At 43.2% G+C, this 20777-nt stretch overlaps 3 protein-coding genes and 1 long non-coding RNA gene across 7 annotated transcripts; all 4 read right to left on the bottom strand.

Moving 5' to 3' along the window:
* Positions 1–4607: 4607 nt before the first annotated feature.
* Positions 4608–5768, bottom strand: LOC9661579. 3 transcript variants are annotated; one of them, XR_002990283.1, is made up of 3 exons: positions 5071–5768; positions 4835–5021; positions 4608–4712 (listed from the first exon to the last, which is right to left on the bottom strand). It is a non-coding gene; the product is annotated as an uncharacterized LOC9661579 (long non-coding RNA). The 3 variants fall into 3 exon arrangements; XR_002990282.1 differs by lacking the exon at positions 4608–4712 and adding an exon at positions 4771–4834 and having other exon boundaries at positions 4897–5021; XR_002990278.1 differs by lacking the exon at positions 4608–4712 and having other exon boundaries at positions 4771–5021.
* Positions 5769–6461: 693 nt separating this feature from the next.
* LOC112341257 (pentatricopeptide repeat-containing protein At2g13600-like) lies at positions 6462–9135 on the bottom strand. The gene is made up of 3 exons (XM_024661122.1): positions 7064–9135; positions 6782–6938; positions 6462–6614 (listed from the first exon to the last, which is right to left on the bottom strand). Exons 1-3 carry the CDS (start codon positions 9133–9135, stop codon positions 6462–6464), a joined length of 2382 nt encoding a protein of 793 aa, XP_024516890.1.
* A 6946-nt stretch (positions 9136–16081) lies between these two features.
* On the bottom strand, positions 16082–20672 carry LOC9643291 (N-terminal kinase-like protein). 2 transcript variants are annotated; one of them, XM_024659789.1, is made up of 25 exons: positions 20508–20672; positions 20357–20455; positions 20161–20303; positions 20027–20099; positions 19851–19973; positions 19679–19787; positions 19547–19626; positions 19417–19498; positions 19230–19369; positions 19072–19182; positions 18825–18941; positions 18686–18775; positions 18573–18626; positions 18443–18517; positions 18315–18390; positions 18145–18244; positions 18015–18084; positions 17895–17965; positions 17482–17837; positions 16947–17420; positions 16730–16810; positions 16583–16656; positions 16462–16532; positions 16341–16394; positions 16082–16288 (listed from the first exon to the last, which is right to left on the bottom strand). In XM_024659789.1, the coding sequence occupies exons 1-20, from the start codon at positions 20631–20633 to the stop codon at positions 17173–17175; spliced, it is 2343 nt and encodes a 780-aa protein (XP_024515557.1). In that variant the 5' UTR covers positions 20634–20672; the 3' UTR covers positions 16082–16288; positions 16341–16394; positions 16462–16532; positions 16583–16656; positions 16730–16810; positions 16947–17172. The 2 variants fall into 2 exon arrangements, with proteins under 2 accessions (XP_024515557.1, XP_024515565.1); XM_024659797.1 differs by having other exon boundaries at positions 17895–17962.
* LOC112341255 (thiosulfate sulfurtransferase 16, chloroplastic-like) lies at positions 16214–16954 on the bottom strand. Its single transcript, XM_024661118.1, has 5 exons — positions 16947–16954; positions 16730–16810; positions 16533–16656; positions 16341–16394; positions 16214–16288 (listed from the first exon to the last, which is right to left on the bottom strand). Exons 1-5 carry the CDS (start codon positions 16952–16954, stop codon positions 16214–16216), a joined length of 342 nt encoding a protein of 113 aa, XP_024516886.1.
* Positions 20673–20777: the final 105 nt, after the last annotated feature.

The following is a 20777-nucleotide window of genomic DNA, read 5'->3' as shown; positions in this document are numbered from 1 at the left end:
GCAACACAGGATGCACAAGACTCTATTGCGGAAGGGAAAGACCATGGAAATGAAGAGCGAGAACAACTACAACTTCGATGTTATACCAGGATCTCTTCCTGCGGTCTAAGAACATTGACTTGTTTCCGGAGAACGAGCAACCGCTGCTTTGGTGGTGTTATTGCAAGATGAACTGCTTCAGACTTCTTGTACGCTGTGCACAGGCTGAGGCCGAACTATTTGCTGCTTCCTGCGAACGCTCTCAAATTTGCACGACAATCTCCATGAAATTCAGGTCAATTCTCTCTAATCTCAACAACCAACTCGAGCCACTTATACAGATGACAGAAAGCCTCAAGATGATCACTCTCTCGTATCTACTCTCAAAGACATCCCAGCTTGGGGAATTCGAACTCCTAAGGAGCACCAGCCTGCCTCACGAATTCTCAAACACTAGCTTATATACTACCTACGCTGTCATTCCATGATCCTCTTGGGTCACAACTGCGGATGCCCGATAGCAAATTCCTCCAGGCATCATTAGAAAATCCTCTGCGCCACCTTGCCACCTGACCTTGGGCGGCACAAGCTTTAAGAGCAGACGCATAGGTTTGTAAAGAAGGGAGAGCACTTCGGCAGAGAGATCAAGGATTACTATTAGGATTGTCATGAGGGAGTTGCAAGAAGTTTGATCGTAAAAGGTCACCAAAGTTGTGGGACTTCCATTGTTTAAGATGGGAGTGTTTGTGCTCGTGGGTGTGACGTGTTCATAAAGGCTTGTGAGCCTCGCCTTGCCACTTCAGAAACACTTCTCCAGCAGCTCAATGGGATCTCGTTCCTAGCGACTACAACCTCAACATTGCAATCTAATTTGTATTTTTCAGTTACTTTTGGTGTGTACATTCGCATGAAATAACTGGAGAACTGTGCTTCCAAGCGAAATTCAAGGTTAAAATGAAAGGGGTACACTGCAAAAGAAACACTAGCCCGAAAAGCAAAGATCCAAATGCTAAGTATCGACTTCAAGCTTTATTCTTCTTTCTTTTCATATTCACTTTAGTCATACTTTCTTTTTATAAAGCAAAATGCACATTCGGTTTTGAAGACACCCCCTTATTGATAGTCTTATATTTCTGAAATTAAGTATAATATATCTAAGATGTGGTGTACCATAGAAACTCAAAGCAATAGTCCAAATACCATAAACATTTCAAAGCGTGTAAAATGTGAGAGAACCATATTCATAATTTACGACACTAGGTGGACTGCCCAAGCGATTGGAATAGAAGCAGCCACATTCTCCACCAAAAAGCATAGCATCCATAGACGACATACAGCTTGCAGTCATGAAAGAATCTCTATCTCTTCCTTTTATTTCATTTGCTAGACTCTTCATTGGTTTTGTGTTTTATGGACGTCTGAAAACTCGAACGTTGCGCTAAAGATCTGGCCCACCAGAAGCATTAGAAAGCCGAGTCAACTTGTGGTTACACTTTGCTTGGCTTCATTGATTCGGCCTGGAGAACATTAAAGAGAAACAAAACAAGAGAATGGGACTTACGAGCATGCAAACAAGCACAATGCAAGGCTTTTCATGAGCAGGGCAGAATGGGCGCGAGGCGACACGCGAAGAACAGCCATCGGCGTGGATCTGGGCGACGATGCTCTCTCTTGGGAGCTGTGGAGTAGGGAAGTTCAGAGCCCTCAGCAAGATAATGCTGAGAATCGTCTTCTAGACACAAAACGCTACTTTGACAAGGACTGTGCTCGATGGTCAATGTGAGCGGCTTGAAGTCGGACGAGGCTTGTTCTAAGTGGAGTATAGCGACTTGGAATGCCTTGGTGACAGCGATAGGGCATACCAAAGAAGACTGGCCCTTGCAGTTGGCGATATAGTGTCATGCCGAGTCTGGCAACATGGAATCAAACATATGCTGTTGTCCATAACAAGGGTTAGGATCAAAGAGAATCTTGCAGCAACATGCATATGAACCAATCCATGCAACAGTATATGCTTTTAGTTTTGATTTTTGCCACTCAGTGGTTTTTGTGATTACTTGTTGATGTTGAGATTGAGACGGACATAGTACTATTATTTTCCCTCTTGGCTTTGTTCTTGAATTGTAGTTATTATCTTTTCATAAATATTAAATGTTTACTTTTAAAACAAAATTCTCTCCACACAATAAAACGTTCTTGGCTCGCTTGGCATCACTTGTACTAGAGCATCGAGCATATGCCCAATCTGGGCATATGCTCCAGTCATTGCATTCCACACGCATCGACGTATACCCAGAGGGTGCTTATGGACAAGGCCAAGGAGGTGTTCAGGCTGGCAAAGGATCCGGCTGTGGACCTCTGGGGATGATCGCCGAGAGTGGGATCTTGAGACAGCCAAGGCGATGGTGCACAGGATGAAAAACCCGAGTGTGGCTTCTTGCACGCCATTGTTTGACATAAAGGCTGGAGAAATCAGCGATGCACAGGACGTCTTCAACAGGATGATGGGTTTACCTCGATCAGGCAATATTCTCTGAGGCAAAGGGCATCTTCAAGCTCATGCCCAACACAGTCGCATGGAACACGATCATCCCTGCTCATGGAGAGATGAGGAGGTGAGAATTATGTTCGAAGGGATAGGAGCGCAGCGTGACGACTTTGGAAATATCATAATCACGTGAAAGCTGATGGGACTCTAGGTATTTGCAATTTGCATAATTTTGTTTTGTAGATAATCCTCTTTATTGCGGAAGTTTGACGAGCTCTCTTATCGAAGGTCTTTTCCTCGGCAAGAATGTAGTAGTAGTGTAAACCTATTGCCGTCCGAGAAGACGTCCTCGGCGGTTTGGAGGTGCCCGGCCTGGGCGTAAGCGGAGATGATGATCTCGAGAGAGCAGCCAGCCACCCCATTGATTCGTCAGTGTGCCAAATCGAAGGACTTGGCAAAAGGTCGCTGGATACACTGCCAGATCATTTCAGATGGCATGCAAAGTCTTTGGAGGAGGCGAAGCTGTTCCTTGTCACCATGCCACATGGTGACCAAAACCACAATCTCTAGGATCAAGGAAGCCAAAAAAAGTGAAACTACTGGTTGACTTGGCTTTCTCATGCTTCTGTCAAGAGCTTGCTGGAAGAGGAGGCCGTCATCGTTGGTGGATCGAACCACAGACATGCAACGCAGGACCACGTAAATGAAGAGCGAGAACAACTACATCTTCGATGTTCTCTTCCTACGGTCTAAGCAAGAACATTGACATGTGTGCGGAGAATGAGGAGCCCCATTTACTACGACGATAAACTGCTCGTGTGCTGACACCCAGATGAGGCCGAATTATTTGCTGCTTCCTGCGAACGTCTTAAATGTGCAGAACAATCACCATGACGAAGAGGTATGACAATCAGCGGTTTGCTTTTTTCCTTGTGCTTGTACTCAACAGGTTTCCTTCCCGTCTCGTTACGCTGGGCGTGTTTCTACTACGAGAAAAGGTCTAACATCTCATTTATGCTTTGGCAATGGATACGTTTAACTGAATCCACTGTGCTCCAGTTCCTAAATCTAGCTGCAAAGCTGTAATTATCGTGGGAAAAGAAAACTCGCAATTTATTGCCTGGAAGCATTTCAACTTCAAGAGTTGCCTGAGATCAAGCACCTGAGACTGTGGAATGTTCTTATCACCACATGTGTTTTGCCTGTATTTCCCTGGAGTTGATACTTAGGCTCTTCACGAGGTAACGGCTTTCGATGTTGGCTCCCTTGTCCATGGCCATGAATCTCTGTTGTTGCTAGACGACCACTCTTCCAGACTCAAGATGCGACCCACCAGGAAGTAAAGAAAGCAAACAAAATGTCCAGGGCTAAATCCGAGTAAGAAGCAAAGCATCGCCTTCTTGGTTTCGTCCGTGTCCATAGTACGAGCACCCAAAGAGCCTGAAAAGACACTCACATACCACACTGCCCTTTCTCTCATGGTTCATGTGTCTTCGTCTGCCCGAAAGTCCAATTGACTGAGTAAACAAACACATAAGGTCGGTCGTCATTGCAGTGAAGGCGAAGAGCTTCTCTTTACGTTCCAGCGGCTTTTTAAGCTGGAGCAGGCCCTAGGTCCAGAGCTACTCTTCCTCTCTCGTTCATTGGCTTGCACAGTTTTTATGGAGAGTGTTCTGTTTCTTTCCTTTCTTCTCCTTTTTTTTTCTCCCAGTTAAGCACGCGACGCAGCAGCTCCTACAGCTTACCGGGGAGATCGAGACCTCGTGCTGAGTTTTTGTTTTACAGGTAGCTCTGGAGAATTCGCAAGCTTCTCCCAAAAAAAGGCTGTCCAAGTTTCTAACATCCAATACGCCTCTGAAGCATTTACTCGAAGCGAGGTTCCCACTCGCCAGCTCCTTGTATGTATACTTTTGAGGCAAGCCTTGCAGTGCCTGTCAAGCCTGTGCTTCCAGATCATCAGCACGACCAAGCCAACCGAATGCTCTGCGACCACCCTGACGAGAGTGGAGAGACATGACCTTGTCCAGACACGGGGGGTTCAGCGGCGTTGTCAGGTTGATGTTGCTGCTGCTTTGCTGCTCGTGTGAGGCTAAACTCCCGTAGGCCACCCGCGGACATGACTTGCTGTCAATCTCGTCGATAAGCCTGTCCATTTCCTGTACGGATTTATCGGCACTTGAAATAAGGCATTGCTCTTCCTTCGTTGATATCTTGAGCCTTCGGCTATTGTATCCAGGCCTTGATCCTAGACAATAGAAAAGACGAAAAGAAAAGGTGTAAGTCACCTTTACCTGTCTAGCTGAGAAGTAAAAGCTGAGACCACAGCTATGCTCACAATCGCGATAAGAAGAAGCTGACAAAAAATACCTGGGGGAAAAGCAATGCTAATGAGTTCCTTGTCACCATTGACAAGCTGGGATAGCTGAAACCTGGAGTGTCAGCGAGCATAGCCCCTCTAAATGGCAGATGCAAGAGAAATGTGCCGCATCGTGTGTCGACCGGATCCAGTCCGTTACTACACGCGAATGACTTCATTGTCGACTTCGTCTAGTGCCTGTACACGCGACAAGTTAGTTTCAGACGAACTTCGAAGGTATACAGACCTGGATGTCATCTGGTGGAAGGCAAGATTTTCCACGTAGAAAGTTGATCAAGCTCGATTTTCGGACTCCACTTGGGCCAAAAACAACTGATGTTTTATCTTCATGAAGAGGCCCCATACCAGTCTCTACACTGCATATGTATAGTTTATATCCCGACTCCATCAGCTGCTTCTCCCAGCTATCTTTCATCTGAAAACTAAAGATGATCCTTCTATCAGCTTTGCAAAAGAAATAAAACGGGTACCTCCAGAGTAACAAGATCCGCCTTACTGAGCACCACTGCTAGAGGTATTCCAGTAGACTCGCCTTCGACTAAGAACCTATTCATTATCACAGGATCCAAGCGCGGCCTATCCAGCACCAGTAGCAAATCAACATTAGCCACTGGTATTTTGGAGAAGTGCTCTCACCACGCAAAGAAGCTTAATCCCTGCTCTAAAGCCCTCTTCTTGCAAGCTCATCGAGCGCTCCAGCTCGTTCACCACGACAGTCATGAAATTCGCCTGCGCCGACCTGACCTGACCGACTGCTCGATCCTCGGCTAAAAGATTGTCGAATCGCCTCACATCCGCTACATCACGCACCTGTTGATTCCACTGGCGAGAGACTTGCTTGGAATCGCCCCGCCGCTGCGCACCGGCATGCAACCTAGACCTCTACCCTTTTCTTTTTGGCGCCAAAATCGGGTTTAAATCAGATTTTTAGGGTTCTTGGGAGGGAAAAATGCACTACGTACATAATCTCGCAAGGAAGGTGTCTGCGGTACTTGACGCTCCACGCTTCTCGAAACGTATGAGATGGAAAGAAGACCATTTGAGTGAATTTTTTTTTTTATTGTTTCTCACTCTTTATTTTCTATCTCCAGATCGCGTTGAGAAATTTTAAATTCCAGCGGCTATGGGACGATCCATGATATGCTAGGTACCTTGTCTCAAACTCCTTGACCAACTTTGTTTTTCTTTGATTTTTTTTTTCCATCACTAGGATCGCTGCTTCTTTCCAGATACACTAAAGTAGCGCTTGTTCCGGGGGGATAACGTCGAGGAGGCCTCCCCAGAGAGGCAACGGATTATGTTCCTTTGAGCGTTCCAGGAGTCAGCTTGCCGCATATGAAGATCAAAGCTTTGCATGGCAGCGTAAGTTCTTTCGGACAATGCTTACACTCACACTGATGCTGGTTTTCCAGGAGGATGTCTCTTCGACTCTAGACTTGATCCATTCCAGCCGGTTCGAGTTCCTGTTCTTGGTCGAGTGCTTGGCTAGCGGACTAACTCCGCTGAGCTCTCAAAGTCATCGCCATTCCTTTCTGGCTTAAACAAGGTTGTCCCTCGCGACAAATGCCAAATTGCCGTCACTGTTATAGTGTCATGCTGGGGCATCTTTCGGAAGAATCATCGAGAGACCAACTGGCTCTTCATCGGATTATACACATACAAAGAAACTCCGTCTTTGACGAAAGCCTTACTTCTTCGCACTAGTCTTGCATATCCAGCAAGCATTGCGATTGCATTTCGAGGTGACATGGAATCAAACATTGCTTTACGCTGGACATATACCCACTTTCGGCATAAGCCGTAATTAGGACAAAGAAGTTTGGATCCGGGTTAGCATCTTGCATTGTCAACGTTGGCGTGTTGTGCATATGAACCAAGCACTGTATTCCATGCAGCAATATCTCGAACCGGGATGTTGTCAAAGATAAGTTTGGCACCTTCCAGATGCCCATATGCATCACCATTGAAGACCACGAGAAAACGTTCTTGGCGTCGATGGTGTCGAACGCTCGCTTGGCATCACTAGTGCCACAGCATTTTCCATACATCTGGCCGAGCAGATTTGCCAGGAAAACGTTCTCCCTTTCAATCTGGCTGTGTATCCAGGGACCCTTTGCCAAAGTCGGCACAATGGCGAATCATAGTTGCAAAGTCTAATGGCTGCTCTCTCTCTCGAGCACTCTTTAGAACAGCATTCTATAACACTACTAAAGCCTTACTTTGATTTGAGCAAAAGATCTTTTCTCTTTTGCTCTAGTCTCGCCACCTCATCTTGCATGCCCGCGGAGGAAAAGACCTTGGAGAGACAGACATAAAGCCCCGAATCCTCCGGAACCAAAGAGATCACTTCATTCGCCACCTCTCTCCCAAGCTTGGAATCTCCATGAACGCTACAAGCACTGACAAGAGCCGACCACGCAGGGAAATCCGCCTCAAATGGCATGCTAACGATCAAATCCCGAGCCTCCCGGAGCTTCCCGGCGCGACACAAGAGATCAACCATGCAATGGAAGTGCTCGCCATTGGGATCCAATCCACAGTCTTGCATTGCGAGAAACAATTCCCTCGACTCCTCGAAGAACCCACTCCGGCTACAACCCACCAGAGAGCTCGTGAAAGTCACAGTGGTCGGAGAAGCTCCACACTGGAGCATTTCCCTCAAGAGCTCCAAAGCATCGGGCATATGCCCAAACTGGGCACATGCTCCGATCATCGCATTCCACAGGATAGGATCTACCGTGGACAAGCCATCAAACATCGCCCTCGCCCGTACAAGATCTCCACACTTGCCGTACATAGTCACCAGTGCGTTGAGCACTTTGCCGTGGAGTTTGTACCCGCTGTCCACGATAACTCCGTGCAAGAGCCTCCCCACCGCCCGATCCGCCACCGCCGTACATGCATCGACGGCCGACACAAACGTGCTCTCGCTGGGATTCACCCCCTCGAGATCCATCGTACGGAATATCTCCAGGGCCTCGTGGCCGTGACCGTTGTGCGAGTATGCCGCCACCATGGCGTTCCACGCCACCACGTCACGCTCCAGCATGGCGTCAAAGGCCCGCCTGGCAGCGGCCACGTCACCGCACTTGCCGTACATGTCCACCACCGAGGTGGCCACCATGAGATGGGCCGCGTAGCCGCTCTCCTCCGCGCAAGCGTGTACGGTCTTGCCGTCTTCCAGTGTGGGGCACGAATCCAGCAGATTCGCGAAAGTGGCGCTGTCCGGGGCGATTCCATTGAGATCCATTAGCCGGAAGCAATCCAGGGCTTGGCGATGGAATCCACTTCGCCCAAACGCGACCATCATGATGTTCCAGGAGATGTGATCGCGCGCGGGCATGAAATCGAATAGCGATTTGGCATCGCTAAGGTTCTCGCCCACCAGATACGCGCAGAGCAACGCATTCCAGGCTGCGATCTCGTCGCTCTTGCTCGCCATCTCCAGGGAGTCGAATATCCGCTTGGCATCGCCCGGGCTGCCACACCGGCCGTACGCATTGACCAGTGCCGTACACACCTTGTAGTCGCCCGTACACCCAAGAGTCAACGCCGCGTCGTACAGTGCGTCTGCGAGCCGCAGCTCCCCGACCCTGCCGCACGCGTCCAGCGCAGAGATGAGCGACACGTGGTTGGGCGTGACGCCGTCGATGTCCATGGACTTAAAGAGATCGACGGTCTGGGTGTCGTGCCCGCTCTGGGCATATGCTGCGAGCATGGCGTTCCACGACACAATGTCTCGCTGCTCCATCCCATCAAACAAGGCCTTGGCACGCTGGAGATGCCCGTTCTGGGAATATGCCGTGACCATTGCGTTATACGTCACCATGGTCCTTTGTGGCGACCGGTCAAAGATCTCCTTGGCCTCCTCCAGACGCCCGTTCTGGGCATATGCCGTGATCATGATATTCCAGGAATAAACGTTCCTCCTCTCACCCAGGGAGTCGAATATTCCCCTCGCGGCATGGAGGTGGCCGCATTTCCCGTACAGCTGGGTGAGGAGATTGCAAAGGTAGGAGCTCTGTCCGTACTCTCCCTTGGAGATGAGGGTGTGGAGGTCGCGGCCCTCGGTGAGAGCTTTGAATTCGATGCATTTCCGGAGGAGAGAAGCGTAGTCGTTGTCATCTAGATGCTGGTGATCGACCTGGAGATGCTGGATGACCTCTTTCAATCGCGATCGATTTAGAATCGAGACAAAGGATTTGCCAGGCTGAGTTGAAGAATCACAAAAAGAAGAAGAAGACTTCGTAGTTGAGTAGCAAGAACTCGTAGCATCCAGAACTCTATACATTACAATAATTTAGTTTCTCCTTAAATATATATTCTGATAATCCACAAACACACACCAAATATTTATTCATTACAAGTTGATCTCTGCTGTCTTAAGCTCTTCGGATTTGCGCATTCTATGAAAGATTAGAACTACTGCTGCCACAAAGATAACAAATTCCAGTGAGCACACCCAAAATAAGATTGACCACCTGGGCATCACTTCAATAGTGGAGGTGGTGGTGACCAAAAAGCTGATACCGTTCAACGGCTGGATGATTGTTCCAGAGGTGGCAAGACAACGCTTTAGTTCCACCTCTTTGATCATCTGAAATATGCTGAATGTGTTCCATATCATCACTCCAATGAGGATTAAGGCCCGTGCAAATGTTCTAAGCACTGAAAGTTGAAACTCTGTCCAAACAAATCTGATGAGCGACTTCTCAAAGTTCTCCGATGACTTGGCAAACATTCCCCAGATTGTGGCCCCGATCGTGAAGATCGCCACCAAGATCTCAAAGAGAACTTCAGCTCTCTTTGAAGACCCCTTCTCCCATTCCTTGAGGGCGAACCTCTTTATGTCCGCAACGTTTGCAAAGACATCCAGTTGCTGTGCTAGCATTGACATTTCTCCCGAGGACTTGAGCTTCGTCATGTTTAGCATGCACAAGTTCTGGCTCAGTGCTACTTGTCCTTGATCCATGCCACAGTAGACGTCCTCTTGTGTGTTGCCAATGGGAACTTTATAATCAAACGTCGCTCTCATCCCCGATGCAGCAAGTGGGAATCGAAATATCATTTGACCGCTGTGAGAATAATCAACGTTTGCGATGCCTTGAAGGGAACAGTCCTGGGAGATGGTTGTAAGAGGTTTTTCAACCGGGTGTTGCTCCAGCCATCCCTGAACACACGAGCTTACGTTCTTTATGATCCCATAGTTAACGTCCTTCATCGCCTCTGAAAAATTTACAGCTGAACCAGAGCTAAATGTCACTTCAAAAGTGAATGATCCGTTTCGTTTGAGGCTGTATGTAGAGAACGTTGGAATGCCCTCAAGATTCCAAAGAGTGGAAGTCCTGCTACTACAGCTTGTAGAATTCAGCTTCAAAGGAGATATGCCTTGGTCCGAATCTGACAGCAGCGTCAAGTTGCTGTCAATGATGCAAACGTTCCCATCACAGCCACACTGATGGGTTGGAAATCCCAAATACGATATTACATCCGGAATAATGAAAACGGGCTTGGATGCTTCACATACGTTTCCTTGGTACACATACTTGTTAACGTTGTTTCCCTTGTCTTTGTCAAGCGTGAGCCCAAGTTGAGTTCTAGCGTTACTCGCAAAGTTGGTCAAGTAATCTCCCCAGGGCAAATACAGGGAGCTGCTGCTAACCGAAAACATGTCTGACGAGGCCTTTCTGTACGGAACGCCCACCATGAGGACCGCATAAGAGCCCGTACCATTTGCATGGAGCTTGTTTGTCCAAACTACAGGAGCAGTGAAGAGACACGGCTCGCCAGTCGTTCTGGGCAAAGTGATGCAGAGTCGAACACTCATCCCCCAGTTGATAGACATCTCCCAAGCCAAACCTTTACTTACACGGTGAAGGACTCCTCCTAGAACGTGGGGATCTGGAGAGTTGAACATGCTTGTACCATTCGATCGGGCATCTTTCATTCCAGAGATTCTCCATACACTTGCCCGCTGGTAGCCAAGAGTGCCTTTCTCGTTGAGCTTAAGTGCCATTGGAAGTGAGGAGCCAGTTGCCCACTTGTAGAATGGATCGTTGTTTATAGCGTAGTAACTGGCCTCCCAGCAGGTAGAACCATGATCTTGTGCGAGATCAGGAAAGTAATAACCAGGAGATGATGATGATTTTATCATTCTAGGAACCCAAACGTTGATGCATATTAAGGAAGCAAGGACAAGTGAGACCAAAACCACAATACATTTCATCTTGATGTTTTGGATCCTTTGGTCTCATGCTCCTTTCTTGAGGGCGCTGCCAGACCGTGTATATAGCATGGGCTTGGATTATCTAAATTGAAGATTCTGACATATTCTTGCTCTCGTGCTTCACCAGTAAGTCAACTTTTGCTTATGATATCTGACTTTTTTTTTCTGAAATATTTGCATCCATTACATTGGACCCATTCCCCCCCCTCCAAAAAAAATTAATAATAATAATAAAAAAAAACTGTGATAACAAAATAAGTGATGATTCAGTTTTGACATATTCTTCAATTTGGAATTTTCCAACTAAGTGACTTAAGTGGTTCTGACTTTCTTTATAGAAAAAAATTACTTCTTCCTACATGTAGAAGTATCCTATGATATTTCTTTCTCTAATATTGAAAGTTTGTAGGTATCACAAAATAATATTTTAGATGTTGATAGGCCTCATACATACACACATATAAATGTGTAAATCCTTCCGTACAAATAATAAATTTAGTTACCAAAGATAATACACTAGTTCTACAAATTTAATAAAATATAAATATTTAAAATTAAATAGTGATAAATATTAATTTACACTTTGTGAGATCTATGATGCCATATACTAATTAGTATAGTGGGATTTTGGTTATCATCAGATTAATTTTAATCCAGACCACTGGCTCCTATATACAAGCTACACATTTCATTCCATATAGTGGGATTTTGATCATCATCAAATTAATATTAATCTGAACCACTTGCTCCTATATACAAGTTGTACATTTCATTCTATATTCCATCCACTCATATTAGAGGGGCATTTTTTATTATCCTTAAAAAATGCTTTGATTTGTGCTTTTGGTTTAAATCTAATTTTTGCATCGTTTAAATCATTCCATTTTTGTAGCTTTATAATTTCTTCTTTAGTGCTTTCTTTTTTTGGTCATTTTTATGATAGAGTAGTAGCTTCCTCCTCCTTTGACTCTAGAGCAACAATTGGTGTAATTGTTTGATGTTATGTGGTTGTAATTGAACAATCATACTTAATTGCTAATAATGTTTATGGTGCATAGTGTAATTCATTTTGCTTTTACTACCAATCCTCACATGTAGCCAGAATTCTTTTTTAAGAATTTTAGGGATGATATGTACCATTAGTTCAATTACTTTATAGCAATTGCCACCTATCATTTTTGGGATAATGTCCAACATTTAAGTTTCTCACGTATCTTTAAAGGACAATGGTACAATGGTTTGAGCTTAACCCCTAAATGAACTTTAACCCCCAAATAGAATATCCTCTCTCACACTTAAAATATACTTTAGAGGGAATATTTAAAGAATTTTTTGCTCTAAGATGCTTTATTATAAACATACTTAACTCAATAAGGTGTCTTATCTCATTATGTCTTACACTAGCTAATGACAAAAACCTTTGTATATTGAGTTATAATCCTTTAATATCGCTACATGATAGTTTAATGGGTTCACCAAAAACCCTTGCTACTATGTCTTATGTGTAAGTTTTGTTCCAACACTATTGACTATTTATGGAAAGTGTTTAAATTTGCTAATTCAGCATATTTATAGAATATAGAAATTCTTTTGACTACAATGGTGTTGTTCCCATATCTATATTTGCAATTTAATGCCATTACATATTTAGTAAGTTTTCATGATTATTCTAGAGATTAACTCCTAGGATTGGGGTGAAAGCCCAAAGCATATGTTTCTCACGTTAGACCATTGGTATACTAAAATAGTGCCAAATTCTATTTAGCTTTATTTTGTATGGTAATCTTGACATTAGGATGTTAGATGTTTTAAAATTATCTTAATAACTTTTTATATTCCTATCCTTTCACTCTTTAGTTGTATGTTTGGGAATTTAGTCTTATCCCTTCGTTTAATGGCCCAAAGCTTTAACATTTGAGTTTTGTTTTCTTGCGCTTAGCAACGTGTCTAAGGGTTTATGGTGAAAACCACGTATACTATAATTATATATATAGATCCTTCTTAGCTTTTTTGTTCATTTTTACTTTAGTGTATACAACATTACTAATTTCCTAATCTCGCTAGATAGTACTTATTGAGACTGATTCTCTTATATTAATATAATGTATATAGTTTTTACCCTATACTTTATAGTGAATTACTATAAAATAACTATGAAGCCAAACTTAACATTTGGACATGTGTGCCAAGAGCATTTGAGTGGAATCTAAGTTTTAAAACCTTATGCCACTGAACAAAGAGACATATTTGGGAGACCTCCCAAATATACAACTAAGGAGTGAAGAAACATAAGAAGACCAACATTAAAATAGCCCTAGAGCATCAATATCCAACACTAGAATTAACATATAAAATAAAGCTAAATAAAGTTTAGTATTATTTCATTATATTGGTGAAGGATGATGAGATGATGGCTAAGCATCAAATGGTGATAGTGGTAGCATTATATACCATTAAAAAAAAATCCTTTTATGACTTGATCTTTAATATTTTAGCCTATCAATCTATGGTTTACTTGTTTTTATTTTTCATTTGAAATTCTTATTTTTTAAATAGTTTTTGCACTTTGTTGCTATAAGCTTTATATTTGATCCTAAATGACAAATTTCATCTAGAGTTAAAGGAAATTTTAATTGCATTTTCTCTTTCTTGTCATTTCATCATAGGTGGAGAAGTTACATTACATACTAATCTACTGATATTTAGAAGAATGAATCTAGATTTAGGGGGATTTTATAAATAAAATCTAGCTTTAGTTAATAAAATAGATAGATATATTTATAAAGTTTGTATACTCGTAAGTGGAATAAACCACCTTAGTCCATTGCATATTTGTATGGTGTCAAGAGCTCATTGCTGAGAGAAGGGGAGTACTAATGAAATACTAAAATAATGGAGAAGAAAAGTTGAATTTATGATAAAAAGAAAAATTAATTTGGGTATAGGTCTATACTAATATTATATGCTATCCACACATATAGCAAGTTTTGAATTCAAATTGTATAAGAAAAAGTTTCGAGTTCGATTCCCACCATAGTCAGTAATGGTAAATATACTCAATAAATATAAAAAGATGGTAAATACATGATATCATTTTATGGTTTTGATATTAAGCACCAAATAGCAACTAAAGTGGTGTAAAATCACACTTAAAAGGATATCATCAATGGAAATTCACAACCAATTTAAAAGCATGAGTATAATGAGATGAATGTGAGACACAAATCCCTAAGTTCTAAAGTAGATTAAAAAAGTGCTACATGATAGTAGTCGAAGTGAAAGTTTAGATTTGGAGACCTTTGATGAAAGAATGGAGCTAATATAAGGAAAAAGGGTTGACACATTCAATTAAAAAACCTCTAATTAGACTAAATGTTTTTTTTTTTTTTCTAGAATCACAAATGTTACATCCATTGTATAAGTTTGAGAGTGACCACAAGCTCATGAAAGTGGTTTACATAATTATAATTCATGTAAAGTTGGTTTTCAATCTAATATCATTATTTATCCTCAGAAGTACACTATCAATATAAAGTTTTAATCTCTATTGGAACTATGCTTTGCTTATATACACCGAGATTATAATATGGAAAATGAGGTTAAGGATTCAATTTTAAAAGAACTCTCTAGTGGAGTTTCTACACCATGTTAAAGATGGGACTTAAGGTTAGTAGCCTTGGGTGGGACATAAAAGGTGCTAAATAAGCTTTTTAAGGAAGTGTTTAAAAGTAACTCCCATTCCCAAAATTCCTAAAAGTGAAACTAATTATAATGTTCCCAACTCAAGTGGAGTGGTGCCAATTTTCATCCCTTCATTAGGGGTTTAGGCCTTCCTTTTGAAATGGAATTTGGAAGTTACAATACCTATATTAAACTATTATGCCATAATGTTCCCCTCTGAGGTTTCAAACTAAGAGATATACCCAAGGTTTAGGATTTAAAGTATCCATAAACAAGTCTTGTTATATCAAGAAATATTAAAAACTTTGAAGGCTTGGTGTACTTGGTTGCTTGTGTTTCTAAGGAATGTAATTAAACCTTAAGTCTAGTATAATCTAGAAAGAGGGATTGAAAGAGAGAGTTTAGAAATTTATGAAGAGATGGTTAACACCCTATTGCTCATATAGTGAATAGCTAAAGCTAAGTAAGATTAAGTAAGAGTTAGTACAATATCATCCAAAGTGGATGATTTGGTATTAATTTAATTTTATAGTATATAATTTTTGTAAAGGGTTTCTTGCCCAATAGAAGGGATTGTATCAAGTGTTCTGGCAAGTTGAACCATATATTTTAAAAGGTTTAATACAACATTCAATAAGTCAATCCTCCAAAAATTATACATATGCAATCTTCTTTGCATGTTCTTCTAAATCCAAGCCTATTAATATAAAAAACCCTAATTGCCTTCTATGATGTGAAGTTCAATATATATTATGACTATTATTCTCTTGTATATAAGCTAGGGTTTTAGGCTAATCAAATATGTGCACTCACATATTTATAAGAAATATAACAAAGAAAGAAAAACCACTTATCAGCTACTATATAAATTAGTTTTAGGCACTCTCTAGTAGCAAAATAATCACAAATAATTCATTCTATTCTAAGAGTATAATATTCTCGTCTCTTATCAGACTGGGACTCTGGGCTCTACAAATGCAAACTCCTAACATGGAATGCTTAAGCAGTGTCACACATGTGATCATGGAACCCTTAAATTTTGGAGCAACCAAAAGAAAGGCCTCCAAACAGAGTGAGGTGCTGATTTCTAAATGCTCCCACTCAATCCTCTCACCCTGGCAAATCCTTTATATGGATCAGGATTGAAAGGGGCACATCTCCAAAGAAAATGCACTTCCCTCCTCTGGAAATGCATAGAATTTCGAAGTGAATAAAGCCTTTGCAACCTTCTAACTTTATTTGAATAAGACAATGTGTTTAGGAACTCTGACCATGTCTGGCTAAGACAATGTGTCTAGGAACACCATGCCGTCACCTCTTTAAATCTATGGACATCAGTGCATATTTTATATAAAACAGATAATAACGTTCTACGAGATGTAGAATTATTGTTTGAAACAGACAAGTAAATTAATTCCTACGAGATGTAGAATTATTTAAGAGAGCAACTATTTTTCATGTGTCACTTTGTAGAAGGTAAGCCCAAGCGAGCCCAGCCTCCAAATCCAGGAGCCATGTCCACAAGGTTGGCAAATTCCTGCCAAGAAAAAGAATGTAAGAAGAGAGCACAGAAAGTGAATTTAATTTACCAAGGCTTTGAGTTCTTTAGCAGCTGCTGCAGATCGCATGCCACCCTGACAAGCCTGAGAAACAGAAGTTAAGATTCACAGGCAGCCAGGAAAAAAGAAAAGAAAAGGAGTTCTTCCTTACAATTACAAGCTTTGTGTCTTTTGGAAACTTGGCTGAAACTTCTTCCACAAACTTTGGGTTTGAAGCCATGCCTGGAAAAACAGCCACTTCTCAGTAAGTAAAAATTTAAAGCCAGACATACCAAAGCCGCTCTTGATCTTGTATGGGATGTTCACAGCGTTCTCCACATGTCCAGCAGAAAACTCCTCAACAGTCCTGATAAGTTGGAGAGATCAAAAGCAGAAACACGAAACTTCCGCTAGGATCAAAGTTTAGAACACAATTATACCTCACATCCAAGTATCCATAGCCCTCATCTTTCATCAGCGCCTGGGCTTCCTGCGCAGAGACAGTCTTAACGCTGTGTTGGCTGATCACACACAGAAAACCAAAAGAAAGCTTTTAGATCGAAGAGATTTCTTTTCTTGGGTTGGGTCGATCCCAAACCTCGACAAGGAAGAACCCATGACTGACTAGCAAAAATATGGCGCTTGAGCTTAGCTTACCCGTCCATGCCTCCACACTGTGCCCTCCAAATGAGCTGACGGTCTAGCCAATGCTTTTGTTGTATTGACCTTGTCAAGAAACCCCTCATCCAAAAAGTTTAAAGTTATCTGGACGAATCTAAAAAGCATCTTACTGAAATTATTTCTTTTTCACGATGTTCATACACTTGGAAAAAATCTTTATCTTTCTTATAGTACAAAGAATAAAACTCCAGCGCTCTTGTCACTATGGAGGAGGTTTTGTGACGCGTTGAGCGCCAAGCTTCATGGGCGCTGCTGAGCTTCGTCCTCGGCCTCGTCCAGCACCGCCCAAGCCCATGGCCCCCAAAGATACGTGCTGTCCCTGCCTTACTCTCGACTGAGTTGAAACAACTGCCCGTGGTTTCGTCGATGGAGGTGGCGCAGCGATCTCGGCCCACGGATCCTCGTCATCGCTCACTTGCGTTTTGCTTGCTTGTCTAGCAACCGTTGCTCCTGCGAAGCAAAGAGGAGAAATGAGAAACGCAGCGGAGGAAAGAGTTGGAGACTCTCTTACCAGTGGTTATTTGCTCGGGGCCGTTTGTGTTCGCATGGGACGGGAGAGGTGCCGATGCAATGGGACGCTGTTGCGCAGCTTGTATTCTCGACAGTGATGGAGTTGCTGTGGCAGCTGCCGAGTCTTCCATGTCGTCCCATCCATCTCGTTCGTCGTCCGCTCTTTGGTCGTCGGCTACGCTGTCGAAGAAATCTTCGCTCAAGGAAGTGCTGGGCTGGCGTGCTGGCTGGTGATGCTCCACGGATGGAGCAGCGGCAGCAGTGGCGGCGATAGGTTCCGAGGACACGGTTGAAAGAGTGCCGGATGTTTGGCTCGGTAGATCGGGAGCCTTGGTCTTGAGAGAGCTCACAGCCCAGCTTTAGACGACAAGAGATAGTCAGCTATCAAAAGTAATAAGCATTACAAGGACGTACCCGAGAAGACCTGACGTTGCGACAGGGAGAATACTAGCGTTATCACTGGGACTCACTCCATCCTCGAGCTGCTGGTAAGTGATGATTTTTTAATCAATTTTCGATGTGGAGAATGCTTACCTTGTTGTGATGCTTCCGGACAAGCTGCAAGAATGTTTCAGTAGCTTCAAAGGCTTTAGTCCTCACGTCACTGGACATTATTGACAAATAGTGAGGCAACTAGAATAAAAGATGAAAAACTTTTTGAAACCTGTCAGCATCGATTGTCAAATTAACAAGGCTGGGTAGCACCCGAGTAGCAATCTCTACCACATCGTAGTATTGGCTTGTGGCTGTGAGGGCCATAATACCTTATCAAATGAACAAATCAGTAACACATTGATTAAAGAAGGAAAGAGCTCAAAGAGCTCAAATGCATACCAGCACCCCTTGCAGGAGCAAATCCATCCCTTAGAGCCCTCACCGTGAACGCGTTGATCAAGACTCTTTTTCTTGTCTACATGAAATATCTAACTTGAATGGAAGAAAATACAAAAGGAAGAGCTTACAGAGTCGTTAAGAAGGCCGGCAATGTTTCCCAGTAAAATTGTAGTGTTCGTTCGTATCGCAGGTTCTTCGTCAACCTGAAATGCGTCATATAAGAATCAGACTATAAGAAAAAAGAAGAGAAAAAGGAACCTGCAATTTCGATAAGTGTTTCAACAGAGATCCCGTAATGGTTCTTTGAGACAACTGCTTTCAGAATGAAGGTTATAATGGCCTTTGACATGGAAAAAATTTTTTAAAAAAACCTTTGGTGCAAGAATGAGCATTGACTTCAACGTTAGCTCTCGTAGCAAGGCAGAAGTGTCCGAAAAACCAGTCGCCAAATGCGGAAAAACCTGTGCAGGCATTTTTAGTTTTTAGATTCGAGTGACTACAGAACTCAACTTGCTCATCCAAGAGTTGAGATGGAAAAGCATTTCCATACTGATCAATGTTTTGCAATAAACTTGCTCGAATAGCACGGTCGGTCGACGCAAAAAGTTTTACAATAGTCGGCACAACCTGTGAATAAAGAGAGTCAGGCGCTTTACAAATAAGGAGAAAATGCAGAACGACGGTGCAGTGTTGCCAATCCAAAACTTTAAAGAAATAAAAGAAAATGCAGTACGAGCACATACGTATGGTCTATGACCTTGGATGTTAGTTCGTCTTGTGACAGCCAGGCCCCCATTTTCAAAAACGGAGTTAACGCAGGAGCTGCTGCGGACCCAAACTCCAGAGCTGAAGCCACCATTGGAAGAATCTGGTCGTGAAAAAAATGAGTCCAGCACTAGCTGGGAAATGCCGTACCTTTTTCAAAACTATTTGCCGAGGAAGCTGTTCCACAAGAGTTGACAGCTTTCTAAAAAACGAGTCTTTTTCAACACTATCCTTCAGGTTCAGGACCTCCATGAACTGGATTGTTTCCACAAGTTTATTTTGAAAGAAATCTGCGCATCAAAACGAGTAAATATAAAATAGTGCTGGACAATATTACCGCTGTTTTCTATCAACTTCGAAGGATTTAGTCTCCGTGAGGGCTGAGAGCTCAGCAACCTTTGATAATCGGGCAACAAATTCTGCAACGTAATGTTAATACTCTACTATCACTCCGGCCGCCACAAAACCTTGGGAATTGGTGCTGTGTTTCGTAAGTCCTCCGTTTTTGCCAGATTTGTGTTCGAGAATAGCTCGTATATCAAGCATCCTACAGCAACCTTGCATCACTTCTCGAAAACAAATGAAGTCGAAACGCCCACCTAGACCCCACGCATCCAGCGCATATTGAGGAGATTTGCGAATTAACGCCCAGTCGGCTTTGGCAAATTCTAAAGACTTGTACTGGCTCCCCACTAACCATTCATATTGCTGCTCACACGAGGAAGTACCCCATCAAAACTACATCAGGGAGAAATACAAGGCACTACTTACCAGCATGGGTCCAGATGCCTCCGGATTCGCACCATCAAACTCCGCAAGCACGTCGAAGGCATGAAGCTTCCAATCCAGTGCGGGAGTAACCACAACGGCAGATAAACATACATTTCCATGTACCTGGAAGACAAAACTCAAACAAAACTCTTGGAAGAACAGTACAAAGAGCTTACCAATTTGCAGTCATTGTTGAGGAAGCTCACGGCCTTGGAAACTTGATGCAATCCCCAGGCGAAATACTCATCCCTGTAAACAACCAAGAAGCTCTTCGTGAAAAGAAAAACGCAAGAGGGATACCATTACTCACCTTTGAGTGTCTATCAAGCCCATATCCTTGATTTTCTCCGCTAGAGGCATCACGGGCTCAGTCACAACGTAAATCGTGATCTTCCCTTCCATTCCTTCCACTTCGGTGCTATGGAGGAAGGATAGAACATTTGGATGCCGCACCTGGAAGCACCAAATCTGTCTCCAACCAAAAAGAACGAAATTCTCCACGCTACCGTTCTAAGGCGCTTGACACCATTGCGCGCTGGCGCTAGCCGACCATCCTGAGCGCCAGAGGCCGTGAAAGAGAAGATCGACACGGGGGAATTGTCCTCCTGCGAAATATTTCCAGATCTACATTCAAGAATCTAGCAGCAGGGAGCGCACCTTGGATGTTCCCTGGCAATGCGTCCATGATCCCCAGCTCGCGGCGTAGGGATCACCGATGCTGTATGGGAGATCCTTGATCCCGCCAGCGGCAGATCCAACCACGCCCTTGAGGAACTTGAGCATCGCTCCCGTATGAAAAAAACCCTACTTCTCACATGGTGACGTGGCAATTCTTTTTAGGGCTTTTGTAGTATAATCTAATCGGCACCGTTAGATGTTTAAGGCGGTCCTTTGTACCTTAAAGGAGGGCCCTCCTTTATATTATAT

The sequence above is a fragment of the Selaginella moellendorffii genome, unplaced genomic scaffold (assembly GCF_000143415.4).
Source record: "Selaginella moellendorffii unplaced genomic scaffold, v1.0 SELMOscaffold_2, whole genome shotgun sequence".
Lineage (NCBI taxonomy): Eukaryota > Viridiplantae > Streptophyta > Lycopodiopsida > Selaginellales > Selaginellaceae > Selaginella > Selaginella moellendorffii.
This window is presented reverse-complemented; position numbering and strand designations above follow the sequence as displayed.